The sequence below is a fragment of the Notamacropus eugenii genome, chromosome 4 (assembly GCF_028372415.1).
Source record: "Notamacropus eugenii isolate mMacEug1 chromosome 4, mMacEug1.pri_v2, whole genome shotgun sequence".
In the NCBI taxonomy this organism is placed as follows: Eukaryota; Metazoa; Chordata; class Mammalia; order Diprotodontia; family Macropodidae; genus Notamacropus; species Notamacropus eugenii.
Window position 1 is genome coordinate 46,219,392 of NC_092875.1, and position 15,505 is coordinate 46,234,896.

The following is a 15,505-nucleotide window of genomic DNA, read 5'->3' on the forward strand; positions in this document are numbered from 1 at the left end:
GGAAAAGTGGGGTTTGATATACCTACAGTACATTCAGTTCAAAAGCTCTAACAGAAAGTTGATTCATTTGCTGAACCCTCTACCTTCCTCTATGCGGTTTCTCCACTATTTAGAACACGAGGTCTTTGGGATCAGAGATTTTCTAGGAGGCTTATTTGTACCCCTAGCCTACAGCACATTAGAACAATATCTGCTTACTTAATGGTTTTCCATTCCATTCTATTCCCATTGCACCCAAACCCTCTTAAAAAAACACTAAGTGATAAGGAAATAGAACTCAAGAGAGATACCAGGGCTATGTATAGAGAGAATAGCAATAGTAATATCAATAACAACAGTTTATATTGTGTGTCAAGGTTTGCAAAGTCCTTTACAGATGTTATTTCATTTGATCTTCACAACAATCCTCTGAAACTGAAGTTAAGAGCTTACTTGACTTATCCAGGGTCACAGATAACAATGTCTGAGGCAGGAAGCACCACCCAGCTGACTCAGATCTCTTTAGGCATCATCTGCAAAGAGCTACTATCTAAGCCTGCAAGAGTTGATGACATTGCTAACAGTAACCCTGGGGACACTTCCACCTTACACAGATGTCCCTCTGAATGCTGCTACCCTCCAACCTGGACTGCCAAAGGATGTGACTGACCCAGTTTGGTCCCTGGGGCCACACATTCTCTTCTTCCCTTTAACCATTTGCTCCTAGCCCTCAGATCCTCCTATAGATCCATCACCCACACCAGGCCTCCAGAGCAAAAATATTCTCCTCCTCCCCACTGGGACTTTCCATCTCTCTCTCTCTCTCTCTCTCTCTCTCTCTCTCTCTCTCTCTCTCTCTCTCTCTCTCTCTCAGAACTGTAATCAAATCACCACTACCATTTTCTCATGAAAGCTTGTGTTAATGGATGGCTCTATTGCCCAACTTCCCATATTTGTGACCTGTAACTTCCCATATCATAATTTCATTTCCCACCCACTGTTCCTCCAGATGTGCTGTCCTCCCCAACAGAATGAAAACTCTTTGAAGGCTGAGCACAGAAAGGTCCAGGAAACCTAAGAATGGTTTTCATATTTTTACAACTATTCTTAGTTCATGGGCCCTATGAAAACATGCAGTGTGCAGATACCTGGTCTACATATTTTTGGACTTAGCACAGTAAATTAGTACACAGTAAATCTCAGCTCTGTGACATAGTGGAACGAGCCTTGGACTTGGAGTCAAAAAGACCTATTGTCCTCCAATGGTTACTAGCCATGTGACCCTTGGCGAGGCACTTAACCTGTTTTTCTCAGTTTCCTCATCTATAAAGTGCAAATAATAATGGCCCCTACCTCCAAAGGTTGATCATAAATCACTTGCCACAATACCTAGTACATAGTAAGTGCCAAATAAGTGTTGGGGGCAGCTAGATGGCTCAGCGCATAGAGTGCAGGGCCTGGGGTACCTCAGTTAAAATCTGGCCTCCGATACTTACAAGTTGTGCGCAAGTCACTTAACCTCTGTTAGCCTTAATCTATCAGAGAAGGAATGGTATCTTTACCAAGAAAACCCCGTGGATGGTATGGGACAAAAGGTAATGAACAGTAACAAAATACCTATGATTGCCAAACGTCGTGCTAAATACTGGGCTTACAAAGAAAGGAAAAAAAGACAGTCCGTGTCCTGAAGGAGCTCACAGGCCAACGGAGGTAACTACAAGCTAACATATATGTACAAATGTACAAACAAGCTGTGCTGCTGTTACTCAGTTGTGTCTGACTCTTCACGACCCCTCTTGGGGTTTTCTTGGAAAAGATGCTGGAGTGGTTTTTCCAGTTCATTTTACAGATGAGGAAACTGAGGAAACAGCATTAAGTGACTTGTCCAGGGTCACACAGTCAGTAAGTGTTTCAGGTCACACTTGAACTCAGGAAGAAGAATCTATCTGACTCGAGGCTCAGTACTCTACTCACTGTGCCATTTAGCTACTCACAAACAAGCTATACACAAGCTAAAACTGAAATAACTGACAAAGGGAAGACACTAGAATTAAGGTTGCATGGGTGGAGGACTTGACTTTCATCACAAAGCTAAAAACCAAGCCAGGTCTTGAAGTTTTAAATCTAGTGGTGTTTTTTTTTTTTCATTAAATCATACTGCTACCAAGATACATATAAATTAATTTATCAAAATTAGAAAGAAAAAAAAATCCCTGCTTCCTAATTAGATAGTCAAGGGTATTAGTTTAAATACATTTTTTCCAATATTTTCTTTGTCCTCTCATTTTTATTTCTTTACTTTTGAAACCTGTAATGGAAAATTTTAAGAGTATGATGTATGAAACAACCCCTAAGTCTCCTAAGAATTAAAAACAAGTATTGCACACAGGGTAATGGAGAAATACATAGTGGGTATGAGCAGGCTGCCACATATAACCAGAAGAGAAACACCAAAGAATAAGGCATCAAAGATGGATTGCCTAAGCATAAGATAAGGCTTGCCTAAGAATAAGAAAAGATGGGTCAATCATGTGGTAAGAGCAAGGCATGAGAGGTGGATGTCTACTGGGCTCCACTGGCACCCTGGTACTACCATGACATCAGGACAAAGTAAGAAAGAATATTTAGATGGACCCCCAACAGTGACCTTTAAGGATGTGGAATGGGCTGTGATCTCTGATACTAAAGAGTCCTTTTTAAGTGATTAGATCAAAGACCCACATAAATATTGAGCATACAGACATGATGGCTTTTTTTTTTAAAAAGGATTATAAAAATACTGTAGAAACTTAAATGAGATTTCATTGATATTAGAACAATCCCTGATAGAGGCATTCCCAACCAGCTGCTATATGTTGATGTATTTTTTTAATGCATAAAATCTCTTAATTTTTTGGTTCTCTAAATGTCCCTATCTCACAGAGCAGGTCAGAGATTTTAAAACAACAGGATTACCAAGTGGAAAGTTATTTCCCAGAGGTTAAGTTCTGGCTATTCCTTTCTAAAGAAAGGATGAGATAAAGGAAGACAAACAACCCAGGACATGTTTATGCATGCTAAGGGTACCTGTATTACAGTCAACAAGACAGGAGAACCTCCAGTAGAGACCCCTTTGGGATTCCCTCATTCGATGGTAAACAAAACTGTGCCAAGGTAGAATTAGCACTCGAACTGCAACCTTGAAGGAAATCTGAAACAATCCCTTAAAGTTTATTCTTTTCAAGTAAAACAGTTTTGAAAACACATTAAGGAAAAAAATCTATTTGAAAAAAGCTTTTCAAAACAATTCTAAATCTTAATGTATTGTTTAACCTCATTTGAAACCTGGACTTTAAAAAAAAGATTATGGGGCATTTTCCCCTTTATTCTGAATTATAATTACACTAGCCTGGCACATTTAGCAATCTGCAGACATGAACTTCATCCTATAAATGTGAAATAACTATTTCACCATTTCCTTGGGCTTAATGGAGTAGTGAGCACCATGCATTCACAGAGTGTGACTGGCAAGACTTCATCTTTCACAGCAAGAAAAGCAAATATGTTTGCAACAATAATCTTCTAGGATGAAAAGCTTAAGCTTAAGATTCACATCCTCACAAATACTTATTTCATTATTTTTCCTATGGTCTAAATCTTAATTCCAAAGGATTTAAAAAAAAATTAAGACATCTTTTTAATAGTTTCTACACATAAGACAAATATAAATGTATGTGTATATATGCATACACGTTAGTAAATATATGTAAAACATAGCTGGTGAATTGTACAAATCAATTAAATCTAATTCAAGTTCTTATAACACTACTGTCTCTCTTTTTCATTCAGCGTAAGAGCTGTGATCTCAATACTTCAAAAGTTCCCTCCAACAATGTTTCTCCTAGAACCATCCATACCACAGACATCATTCATGTACCCAGAGAGCCATTACATTCCTCATGGGCAACTAACTCCTATTAGTCAATATTTAAAGGAGCTTCAATTTCATCAGCATGGATACATTTCCTCCACCATTGCAAATCACATCCCCTCTATGGTGTGACAAGTTTTTCAAGAGATGCTGTGGCCCCCAAATTATTCGCATGGAAGTCAATCTGTCACTGAGTTTCTCCAAACAGATCTAGACTCAGGTGAAAGACATATACACCACTGTGAGGCAACAAAGATGGATTTTGGTGAAGCACTAATAGTATCACATTCCCCACATTCAACTATCCATAACATCACTGAAATATTTTCTCTACTGTACAATAACCAAATGTTAACATAAGGGAGTAAGTAATAATAACTTATTTGGTCTAAATTACAAATACAAATTCAAAACAGTGGAAAGATTAACTTTCCAACCTAGAATACAATTCATAAGAACTGTAGAATTCTTCAAAATTAATCAGTCTCACAAAAATGAAATGATATAGAGAATTATCCCTCTTCCTGTAAAGTTAAGGTGTAAAGCTATTTACTGATGCAACCAAGTGAAAGATTTCATTGTCCTTCTAAAGAGTCAAACATATATGCTTTGGCGAAATGAAAGCTTTTCAAACTTGGCAATCCAATATTCATGTTAGGGTTATAAATCTGCTTTCCTATGTCTGGGTAGAGGGCTGACTTTTCAATCAAATTAATAAAGGAACCTTTAACATAGACAGATGTTGGACTCTCAGACTATACAGAAAGGTGAAGAGCAAAGTCTTGCCAATTGAGAAGCGGACATTAAAAAAGGACAAGTTGAGTCTACATTTATAAAGTATTACAACCCGACACCAAGACATTAGGTAAACTAATTCTCATGCTCCTTCCAAATTAATTTCACAGAAAACTTTTTTCTCATCAGAAATCACTCAAATATTTCAACATTAATGACTACATAAGAGGAAGCATGGTAATGGATAGAAAGCTAGCCTGAGTCTGGAAGAAAAGAGTTCCAATCTTGCCCAGTAACACTTGTCATCTGTTTGACTCCAGAAAAGTCACTTATCTTTTCTTTGCCACCCTGCCAGAATATTAACTGCAGAGCAGCTATCCTTGGCACTGGTAGGTCTTCCCCCCACAAGAGCTCCCTACACTAATGAGATCAAGAGTTCAGTTCAAAACCAAACAACAAACCCACGAATCCCAAAACCTAAAGTCTGCAGGTTTCTTTTTGTGCAATTCCATACATTTTGTTATGACTGACAGCAGGCACAAAGACATACGTTTGTGGTTGTTTAGTAGTTTTTCAGTTGCGTCTGACTCTTTGTGACCCTATTTGGGGTTTTCTTGGCAAAGGCTCTGGAGTGGTTCACCATTTCCTTTCCCCGCTCATTTTACAGATGAGGAAACTGAGGCAAACAGAGTTCAGTGACTTGTCCCGCATCACCCAGCTAGTGTCTCAGGCTGGATGATAAGTCTCAGGGAGAGGAGTCTCCCTAACTCCAGGCCCAGCACTCTATCCACTTCCCTGCCTAGACGCCTGAAAGACATATTTAATGGCCTTAATTGGCCCTTAAACTTTAGCAAAGGAAAAACACCCAACATTCTTCAGGGGGGGCTTAAAAGCCTTCCTTCCTCCCATCCAGGACATATGCAGCATTAGCACATCCTGAGTTTATCTATAAGCTTATGGATATTCATATTCCTAGGTCTGCATATATCTATGTATATATATTATACACATATATATACACATAGGTCTATGCTATATCCATCTGTATACATCCAAAATAACCCCCAGGGAAAGTACTTAAAAGCAAAAAAGACATGAGGACATACTGATTTAAAGTTACCTCTCACTTTATTATGACATCTTCCTTTATTCCCTACAACAGATAAAGGTAACTTTTTTTTTTTTGCTACAATAGCCATAATTAACTTTGGTATCAACAAAACATGTCTTCTATATCATAATAAAACCCAGCTGATAACAATTTACCAAGGCTGGCAGATGATACCTCCTTCACATTTCATAAATGCTAAATGGTTGACTACAGGAAAGCCAAGAGTTTATAACTGAGAAAGTGAAAAGAGAAAGATGCTTCCTCATCAAAGCACTCAGTCTAGCAAGGGAAATATTACTAGTGTCTCCTAAACTCTTCTATGGGATGCAGATAATTCTTATATATGATTGCCCTACAGTGCATTTAAGAAATTCTCCTCTCTCCATTTCACTAATGTGTGTTTATGTATCTACTAATATCAAGGGGGAAAAAAGGAGGGATAAGGAAAAAGTTTTAGAGAATCCTAGGAAGACTCGTACGAATTGATGCAGAGTAAAGTGAGCAGAATGGGGAAAAAATTCTTACTCTTTTAACAATGAAAAACACAAACAATTTTCAGAGACTCAAGAACTGTGATCGATGCAGTGGTCAATCAAAACTGCAAGGGAATGAGATTAAAGGCATAAAGAGGAAGGCTTTACCACGCAAAATGAGAGGCATGGCTAATGTGGAACTCTTGTTTTGCTTGTCTATACCAATTTGTTACAATGATTTGGGTTTTTTTTCCCCCCAGTAGGGGTAAGGTGGAAGGGAGAGAAAATAAATGCTTGTTCATTGAAAATATAAATATAACTTTAAAATAAAAGTGAAAATGTTTTAAAGAAAAACTGATTAATACTTGGAAAGTCCTTTAAAAACCAAAATGCTATATTAGGTAGTGTTATGTGTGTAATGTGACTACCGATGTCTTCAAGAAACTGTCATTTTTCTGAATTTTTCATAAAATTATTCCAATTTTCAATTTACCACTGTTCCCTCACCAAAAAAAAAAAAAAGAAAAAAAAAGGCTGCAGTCAATATCATTTACTGAATCCCTACTGTATACTATACTGATTGCTATAGGAGGATAATGAATATGCGAGAGCTAGCTCTCAAGAAGCAGGCATATATATATATTATATATATAATATGTGTATATTATATATATATAACGTATATCGTCACATTCCGGTACTTTTAGCAAACAATTTATCAACGAGGTCAAAGTAATTCTGAATAGCAACGTTCATCTGTGCTTAAGCGTATACAGGTCGGGTAGAAAGGGCTAGCTGAAGCCCTGGTTTTTCTATGAAACCTTTGGCAGCTACAGCTCCCTTCTCTGATCTCCTTAGTGCTGCTACTGCCACCTTTCACAGGTATCTGACCTGCTCCCTGTACCTATGTCCTGTTTCTCCCATTGCACTGCTAAGCCTGAGAGCAAAGACCCTGGTACATTTTTCTTGTGGTGTGTAAAGGAATTTACAAGGGTTCGGAGGCCCTGTAATCCAGACACTGGGGTGCAATTAATTCATATCCCAAACCTGTCTACAGATTCACAAAATGCCAAGCTACATTCTGTGAATCCAAATAAACTATAAATTAACAGAGTTAAAGCTTGGAAGAAGCCTTAAGGGTAACCTAGTCCAACCCTCTCACCTGATGAGGGAGGAAACGAAGGGTTCATAAAGAAGTGACATGCTCAAGGTCAGAGGCAGGAATCCAAGTCCTTTGATTTCAAATCTAGGGTCTCAATTTAGGTTTTAAAAGCAGAATACATATTAGGAGAGTCACCTATAGGATTTAAGGTACTCCTCCCACCCTATTCTATAACTAAAATTAGACTATCCCCGGCTGGAAAAATATCAGAGCCAACTTGTCCAACTCCCACTTGATGGTGAACCCCCTATGTAGCATCCCCCAAAAGTGATCTTACAGCCTTTACTTGAAGACCTACAGTGGAACAGAACCCATCATTCACAGGTAGTCTAATTCACTTCTGTATAGCTCTAATTATGCACAGATCCACAGATCTAGACAGACTTATTATAGATCTCTCAGGTCATCTAACACTTCCATTTTACAGATGAGGAAACTGAGGCCTAGGGAGCCTAGGTTACGTGGTAGCAAGCATCAGACATTCAACCTTGTCATCTGACTCTAGTCAGTTGACAAGCATTTATCAAGTACCTACAGGAGTCAGGCACTGTGGACACACACACAGGCAAAAAGAGCCCCTGCTCTCAAGGACCTCCCAATCTAATATGAAGGAGAAAACTAAAAATCACCATGTCCATACAAGACCTACAGAGCAGATGGAGGATCACCTCAGAGGGAAAGGAGGGAGGGGAGAGGGTCAGAAGCACACCCTCTCCAATAGGAGGGAGGCACCACCTAAGTGACTAGGTCCATAGGGCCCTACAATGTAGAGGGAAGGTCAGGTTGGACAAAAAAGGGCTGGCAGAAGGGCTCCCTCTCCAACACGGGATGGGAAAACAACATCTAAATGACCAGGCCACAGGGGCCTCTCAGAGGAAGGGGAACCAGAAGGTCACTCCCTCCACAGGGAGGGGGACATTTAAGTGACCACCAGGTCCATAGGGGCTTCTCAGAGGGACGGGGGGCAGAGCGGCACTCCCTCTATGGGGAGGGGGCATCTAGGTGACCATCAAGTCCACAGGGGCCACTCAGAGGGAAGGGGGGCAGAGGGGCACTCCCTCTATGGGGACGGGGCATCTAAGTGACCACCAGGTCCACAGGGGCTTCTCAAAGGAAGGGGGTCAGAGGGGCACTCCCTCTATGGGGACGGGGCATCTAAGTGACCACCAGGTCCACAGGGGCTTCTCAAAGGAAGGGGGTCAGAGGGGCACTCCCTCTATGGGGACGGGGCATCTAAGTGACCACCAGGTCCATAGGGGCTTCTCAAAGGAAGGGGGGCAGAGGGGCACTCCCCCTATGGGGAGGGGGCATCGAGGTGACCGCCAGGGCTACGGAGGCCCTACAGAGCGGACAGGGCGCAATGGGGGTAGGGAGGGGATGGGGCAGGGGTGCAGCCCCGCAGCATTCCCGGGGGGGGCCCAGGCCCGGAGCCCGCCCCCGCCCCTCTAACGGACCCGGCCGGACGCGAGCCCGCCCAGGGCGGCCTCCGCTCGGGACACTCCCCTCGCTTATCCGGGCCAGCAGAGCTGGGCGCCGGGTGGGCTCCAGATGTGCGGGGCCCGGCCCGACGGGTCATCGCGGCCCCGCGCGCCCCCACGGTGGGGGGGCCCTCCAGGCCGGCTCTTCGGGAGGGGCGGGGAGCGCTGCCGCTCGGCGGGGGGTCCTCCCCTCCCCCTACCCCGGGCGCTCCTCCTCTTCCCCCTCCCCTCCCCCCAGCCCAGGAGACGTCGGGCCCGGGCCGGCCCAGCCGGACCCCCGCCCGCTCACCGCTGTCAGGTCCGGCAGCCGGTCCCTCATCCCGCCCCGGCCGGCTCCGCGCCCCGCGACGCCCCGGGCCGCTCTCCCGGGGCCTCCTGGCTCCGCTCGGCTCCTCCGCTCCCTCCCCGCCGCCCGCAGCCCGCAGCCCCCGCCCCGGCCCGATGCCACGGCAACCACCGCCAGCCCCCGCTCTGCGCATGCCCGGCCGCCCCACCGGCCTTCCCCACCCCAAACCCAAGGCGGCCCAGCCTGCCCGAGGGCTGCTAGCCCGGGGGCGGGGGCGGGGCCGGGCCGGTCGGGGCCGCGGCGCCCCCGCGGGCCTCGGGGGAGGGGGCGGGGCGAGGGGGCGGCCCCCGGTGGGGACGGCCGCTTCTTTGTTGTCTTGGAGAAAAAACGTGCCGGGTGCGGCCGGCGCTGGGTTACAATGTATCCTCGGGACAGCTCCGAGGACCGGCCGCAGAGCCCGCGGGGCAGCGAGCTCCCGGAGCAGCTCCCCTTCTCTGGGATCTAGACTCTTACTGGAGAAAAGGAGAGCCCTACTATGTGCCAGGCACTGTGCTGAGCGCTTTACAAATACCAGATAATTAGGTCCTCGGAACAACCCCGGGAGGGAGGGGCTGTTATGATGCCCGTTTGGAAACTGAGGCAGACGTGGTCAAGGGACTTGCCCAGGGACACCCAGCTCCTGAAAACCTGGGATCACATTTGCTGTCTTGTCTTCCTTGCTTCAAGACCTAGATGGCCACCCTAGACGGGTGAATCACTTGTGCAGGGTCAGGGAACCAGTGTGTACTGAAGGTGGGGCTTGAATCCAGGTCTTCCTGACTCCTCAGCTAGCTCTGGATGCACTTCGGTATGCCATACATATGTGCACAGACAGACACACTTGTGTGTGCATGTGATGTGTGTGCATAAGTTCCTATGTATATGTGTGTGTTTGTCCTTAGTTGCTGAAGAAGATTATGCCATCAGAGAAATAATGACATGACTTGCACTTGACTTTGTTTTGAGGGAGGGAGGGCTGTGCAGGTCACCAGCCTCACTTCTCCTCCAGAGCCATCTGAATCCAGTGACCAGATATTCATCAGGATAACTGGAGATGACCCAGGATGAGGCAACTGGGGCAGCTAGGTGGTGCAGTGGGTAGAGCACCAGTGCAGGAGTCAGGAGGACATGAGTTCAATTTTCATCTCAGACACTTGAGGCTCACTAGCTGTGTGACCTTGGACAAGTCACTTGACCTTCTATGTATATATGCAAATAGAAATGGCACTGGCGGTGGTGGTTCTTCTCTGAAGAGGAGCAAAATGACATCACTGAGCTAGAGAAAAGTTTCAGTGTGTCCAACTGTGCCTGATCAGACCAAGCTTGGAATGCCCCACCACAGGTCGGGCACAAATAGTCTATGTGAGTATTTGAGATGGATATTCTAAATTTGCTCATCCTGCGTTTCCTTTGAGCTATTTCAATTCCGCTTTGCTCATAGAACACAGCCCCTTCTCTGATGAGGGCACACCATGCTGAGCAATAGTGCCAGTGTCTCCTATGTCACACAATCCATTTCAAAGTTCTTAAGAGAGAACTTGAGTGTCCTTGTATCATCTCTGACCACCATGTGAATGCTTGCCCTGTGTGAGTTCTCCATAAAAAAGTCTTTTTGGCAAGCCTACATTTTGCATTTGAACATGTGGCCAAGCCTTCAGAGTTGCCCTCTGCAAGACTGATCCTTCACCTGGAAGATGGTCATCTATCTGAGAGCCTGTGTGACTTCAGAAAGAGCTGAGAAATAGTCTATAAAGTGTTTGCTGCCCATCAACTCCAGGAGAAGTGCCAGGAGCAGAACAGAGGTCTGTACACAACATTTGTAGATCTGACCAAGGCCTTTGGTACTGTCAGTCTTGAGAGCTTATGGAAAGTTATGTCAAAATTTGGTTGCCCTGAGAAGTTCATCAATTGTTGCTGTACATCAATTTCATGTTGGCATCCTTGCCCAGGTTCTGGATAATGAACGATGCTCTAGTGTTTACCCAGTTACCAGAGGAGTGAAATAAGACTGTGTGCTTATTCCCATGCTTTTTAGCATGATGTTTTCAGCCATGTTGTCAAATGCTTTCAATGAGGATGAACACAACATCAAGGTCAGCTATCTCACTAATGGTAAAGTCTTCAATTTGAAAAGGCTACAAGCCAAGACCAAAGTGGAAGGAGTGTTGGTGCATGATTTTCTGTTTGCAGATGATTGTGCACTCAGTGCAGTCTCTGAAACTGAGATGCAACAAAATATGGATCAATTCTCTGCTGCCTGGGCTAATTTTGGCCTAATAATTAACCCCAAGAAAACACAGGTGCTCCATCAGCCACCACCACACCATCTATACATGGAACCATTGGTTGCAACAAATGGAGAAGTTTTGAATACTGTGGATAAGTTCACTTACATTGGTAGTGTACTTTCCAGGTATATACCATTGATGGTGAGGTTGACGCACGCATTGCCGAAACTAGCTCAGTGTTTGGGAGACTCCGAAGGAAAGTTTGGGAGAGAAAAAGTATTAGACTGACTACCAGACTGGAGGTCTACAGAGCCATTGTACTGACCTCATTGTTGTATGCCAGGAAACTGAATCGCTTCCATTTGAACTGTCTTAGGAAGATTCTAAAGATCACCTGGCAGGATAAGGTACCAGACCCTGAGGTCCTTACTGGAACTAAACTGCCAAGCATTCAAACTCTACTTCAGAGAGTAGAACTCTGATAGGTTGGCCACATTGTTCAAATATAGACGTAGGTATGTATTGAACTTGATGAGGGAAGAGAACTGCGTCATTTTTTTTTCTGGAGACCTACCTAGGCTTGACTCATTCCTTATAAGGTTGTAGACAAGTCACAGGGCCTCAGTTTCCTCATCTGTAAAATAAAAGAGTAATATTACATGATTGCTAATATTACTTCCAGTCCTAAATCTTATAAAACTACTTGGTAAACCTTGAAAGGACAGAGAGGAGGTAGGGAGGGGTGAAAATTACTCATCCTACCAGGTCATAAATTTCATGAGAACAGGCAGTGAATTATATTCAAATATGTTATATCTCCTAGGCTGCCCTGTGATTGAGGTACCACATCTGACACATACTGGTTGTGAATAAGTCACTTAACCATTCAGTGTTATAGAAAGCTCATTCAATTCAATAAGCGTTTATTGAGCATCAACTGTGTACCAGTCACTGTTTTAAGCGCTGGACCATAAGTTACAGAAAAGCTGCTGACCTATGTTGTTAGGAGTTTCCTCATTCTCAGGGTTCCCTACAAAAATGAAATCACAGATCCTATCCCTAAGAAAAACTTTTAATAGTTAAGTGATGTTGGAGATACATTTTCCCCCCAAGTTTCAATTCAATTAAATAAATATAATATTACCCATAATATGCAAGGAATATGCTGGGGTTACAGATATGAAAACTAATATTGTCTCTGACTTCAGAGAGTATACAGCCTAATGGGAAGATGATTGGACAGGAATCATATATAGTGATGGCTGAACTCTGAAAGTTTGGTTAGAGAAAGAAAAGTAGGAAATTTAAAATAGGAATAAATTCATCACAACTTTTATTTATTAAAACAATGGTATCAGAAAGTCTTTGGAAGAATTTCTAGAAAAAAAGCATTTAATGATCATATTCTTTTTTTAATTATGTAAATAATACTTATTACAACTTCTATTTTTCCAAGGACTTTACAAGTATTATGTTATTTCATTTTACTTGATAATATAAATGAGCTTATATATATATATATATATGAGTATATAATGAAGAAGATATTGGTAGATCCATATAATCACATTAGTGTATTAAGGATAGGAGAATTTACTTCTTAAATTGTTTGACTGTTGGAAGCAACAGTCCCAGAAAAATCAAGTGACTTACCCATGATCATGCGGATTGTAAATGACAGAGCTGGTTTTCAAACTCAGGTTCTCAGAATCCAAATCCATTTCTCTTCTCATTGCATAGATTTGTACAACACCATGCCACAAATACTTATCAAAATATTCGTATTCTACTATACAGTATAGTAACTGATAGACAAGGAAATTCACTGAAGACTTTAGAGGAATGATGGAGCAGCTTATTAGAAAAATTACACTTGCAGCTCTGGGAAGGAAAGAAGGAAGGAAGGAGGGAGGGAGGGAAGGAAAAGGAAGGAAGGAAGGAAAGAAGGAAGAAGCTTTTCTGTGAACCTCCATAGTTCTTTGTTTATATCTCTTTTGCTTCACTTCTCACATCCTAACTTGTACCATCCCTATTTGTGTATTTGTCTTATCTCTCTACTGTGAAATTCTTTAGGGCTGGAGCCACAACTTTCTTCTCTATATATTTCCCATACTCGCCAAGCCACAGAAACCAGGCTTTGGAATCAGGAAGGCCTGGGTTCAAGTCCTTTTTCTGACACATGTTGGCTGTTTGACCCTGAACAAGTCACTTAATCTCTCAGCGCACCTGGCCCTCCAAGACTCTGAACTGCAGAGACGGTGCTGGTCTGCTTAGTATAGGAGTCTCTCATCAGTGGTTGCTATACCAAAAGTCACAGATCTGATTTTTTAAAATAGTATAAGGTTTGTAAAGTACTTTCCTTACCACAACACCATTGGTATTATTGCAACCCTGAAGTAGGTATTGCAAGTAGTATGGTTCCCATTTTCCATCTAAGGAAACCAAGCCTCTGAGTCTTCTTGTCCATAGGTACCAACCCAGGTCTCCCATCTCCCATCTGCTATACCACTCTGCTTTTCATTTACTGAGCCACTGCTTCTGTGTTGTCTATACAGAAATTTGAATTCAGAAGTTAACTCATAAATAACATGGAGAGCTAGTCAAAGGTGGGCACTTAAGTGGCACAGTGGGTAGAATACCAGACCTGAAGTCAGGAAGGCCTGAGTTCAAATTTGACCTCAGATACTTACTAGCTATGTGACCCTGGGCCAGTCATTTAACCTTGTTTGCCTTAGTTTCCTCACCTGTAAAATAAACTGCAGAAGAAAATGGTAAGCTACCCTAGAATCTTTGCCAAGAAAACTCCAGATGGGGTCATGAAAAGTCAGACATGACTGAAATAACTAAACAGTAGCAGAAGCGTCAAAGGCAGCATGTAACTTGTATCCAATGACCTCTTTCATCCTGTATTTTCTAATAATATTGAATAGTTTCAATGATTATTAAATATTTACAACATATAAACTTCCGAAGTTAGCTCTGCAAGTGGAGCAATTACCTTCTAAACATTTTTATTATGAATCTAAGTCAACAAAAACATTTCAGTATGCAAAAAAAAACCAACAAAGAGGTTTGATAAGAACCCACGAACTTTTGATATATACAGTTCAGGTTTTTAAGTATATAAATTTAACTGATTGTTACAAAATTACTTTGTGTCCCTTTCTGAACTGTTGTTGCTTTCTTCTGTGTTTTTTAAATGCTTTATTAATGTTCTCATAATGAAACTTGCCCACCATGGAGCATCCAAGGAGTTGGTTCTGTGAGGGCCATCCCACAAAAGATGCTCTCAGTTTCCCTGGACACTTCTGGGAAAATATATGCTCACTTATTAAGAACTTATTTTCAAATATTTCAGCAAATCGTGTGTGATGCCTTGATCCCTTACTCCATGAAGACTGAAGGGAAGGTGGGGGAGGGACAGATCTATGTGTAAACTGTGTAAGATTGGCTACTAAGCCAGGATCAATTGCCAACTCAGTGGACCTTAAAAAGGAAGTGACTACTCTCTGTTACCCTCTTCTTGAGAGGTAACATGATATAACTCTAAGACACTTTATGACAGATTCTCCTCCGCAGAATGGCAACTGTTCCCCCATGGGCAGCTAGAGCAAAGGGCAGTCAACAGGCATCGTCCTTGACATATTCAGGGTCTCTTGCTTGCTGTGAGTTCATTGTTTCTGGAAAATATGGCAACTCAAAAATACAAATTCAGGGGACTCCCTAACATCCCTTAACATCTGTCAGCATAGTGGTCTTGATCCTTGGCTTCTGGTTATCTTCCCTGATGATTCTTTGCCTGATTATGAGTGACTGAGCAGTGATCCAAAACCGAGCAGTTGCTCCAGGGTTGAAGGAAGTCTCATGAATTTGAGAGGTCAGGAAGTAATGAGTGCTAATAGTTGGGGCTGGCTGTACTATAGGAAATTCCCTCTCTACATTCACTCTAATGAGGGCTCAGGAAAGACAGAGGAACCCCAAAACTGGAGTTCCCTGCATGGGCCATCTGGAAAAGAATTTCATGGACTCAAGCATTCTTGAGGTCAAGGTGTTAAAATTTATTACAATTTTCAACAGGCAAGACCACTTAGGGAACCTGCAATT

At 42.8% G+C, this 15,505-nt stretch overlaps 1 protein-coding gene across 2 annotated transcripts in view; it reads right to left on the reverse strand.

The window, feature by feature from the left end:
* The window catches only part of STX2 (syntaxin 2), a 57,156-nt gene extending 47,861 nt beyond the window's left edge, over positions 1–9,295 (reverse strand). For both annotated transcript variants that reach the window (XM_072600742.1, XM_072600741.1), the window contains exon 1: positions 9,138–9,295. In XM_072600742.1, coding sequence (XP_072456843.1) covers positions 9,138–9,167 — 30 coding nt within the window. In that variant the 5' untranslated portion in view covers positions 9,168–9,295. The remainder of the gene's footprint in view (positions 1–9,137) is intronic.
* Positions 9,296–15,505: the final 6,210 nt, after the last annotated feature.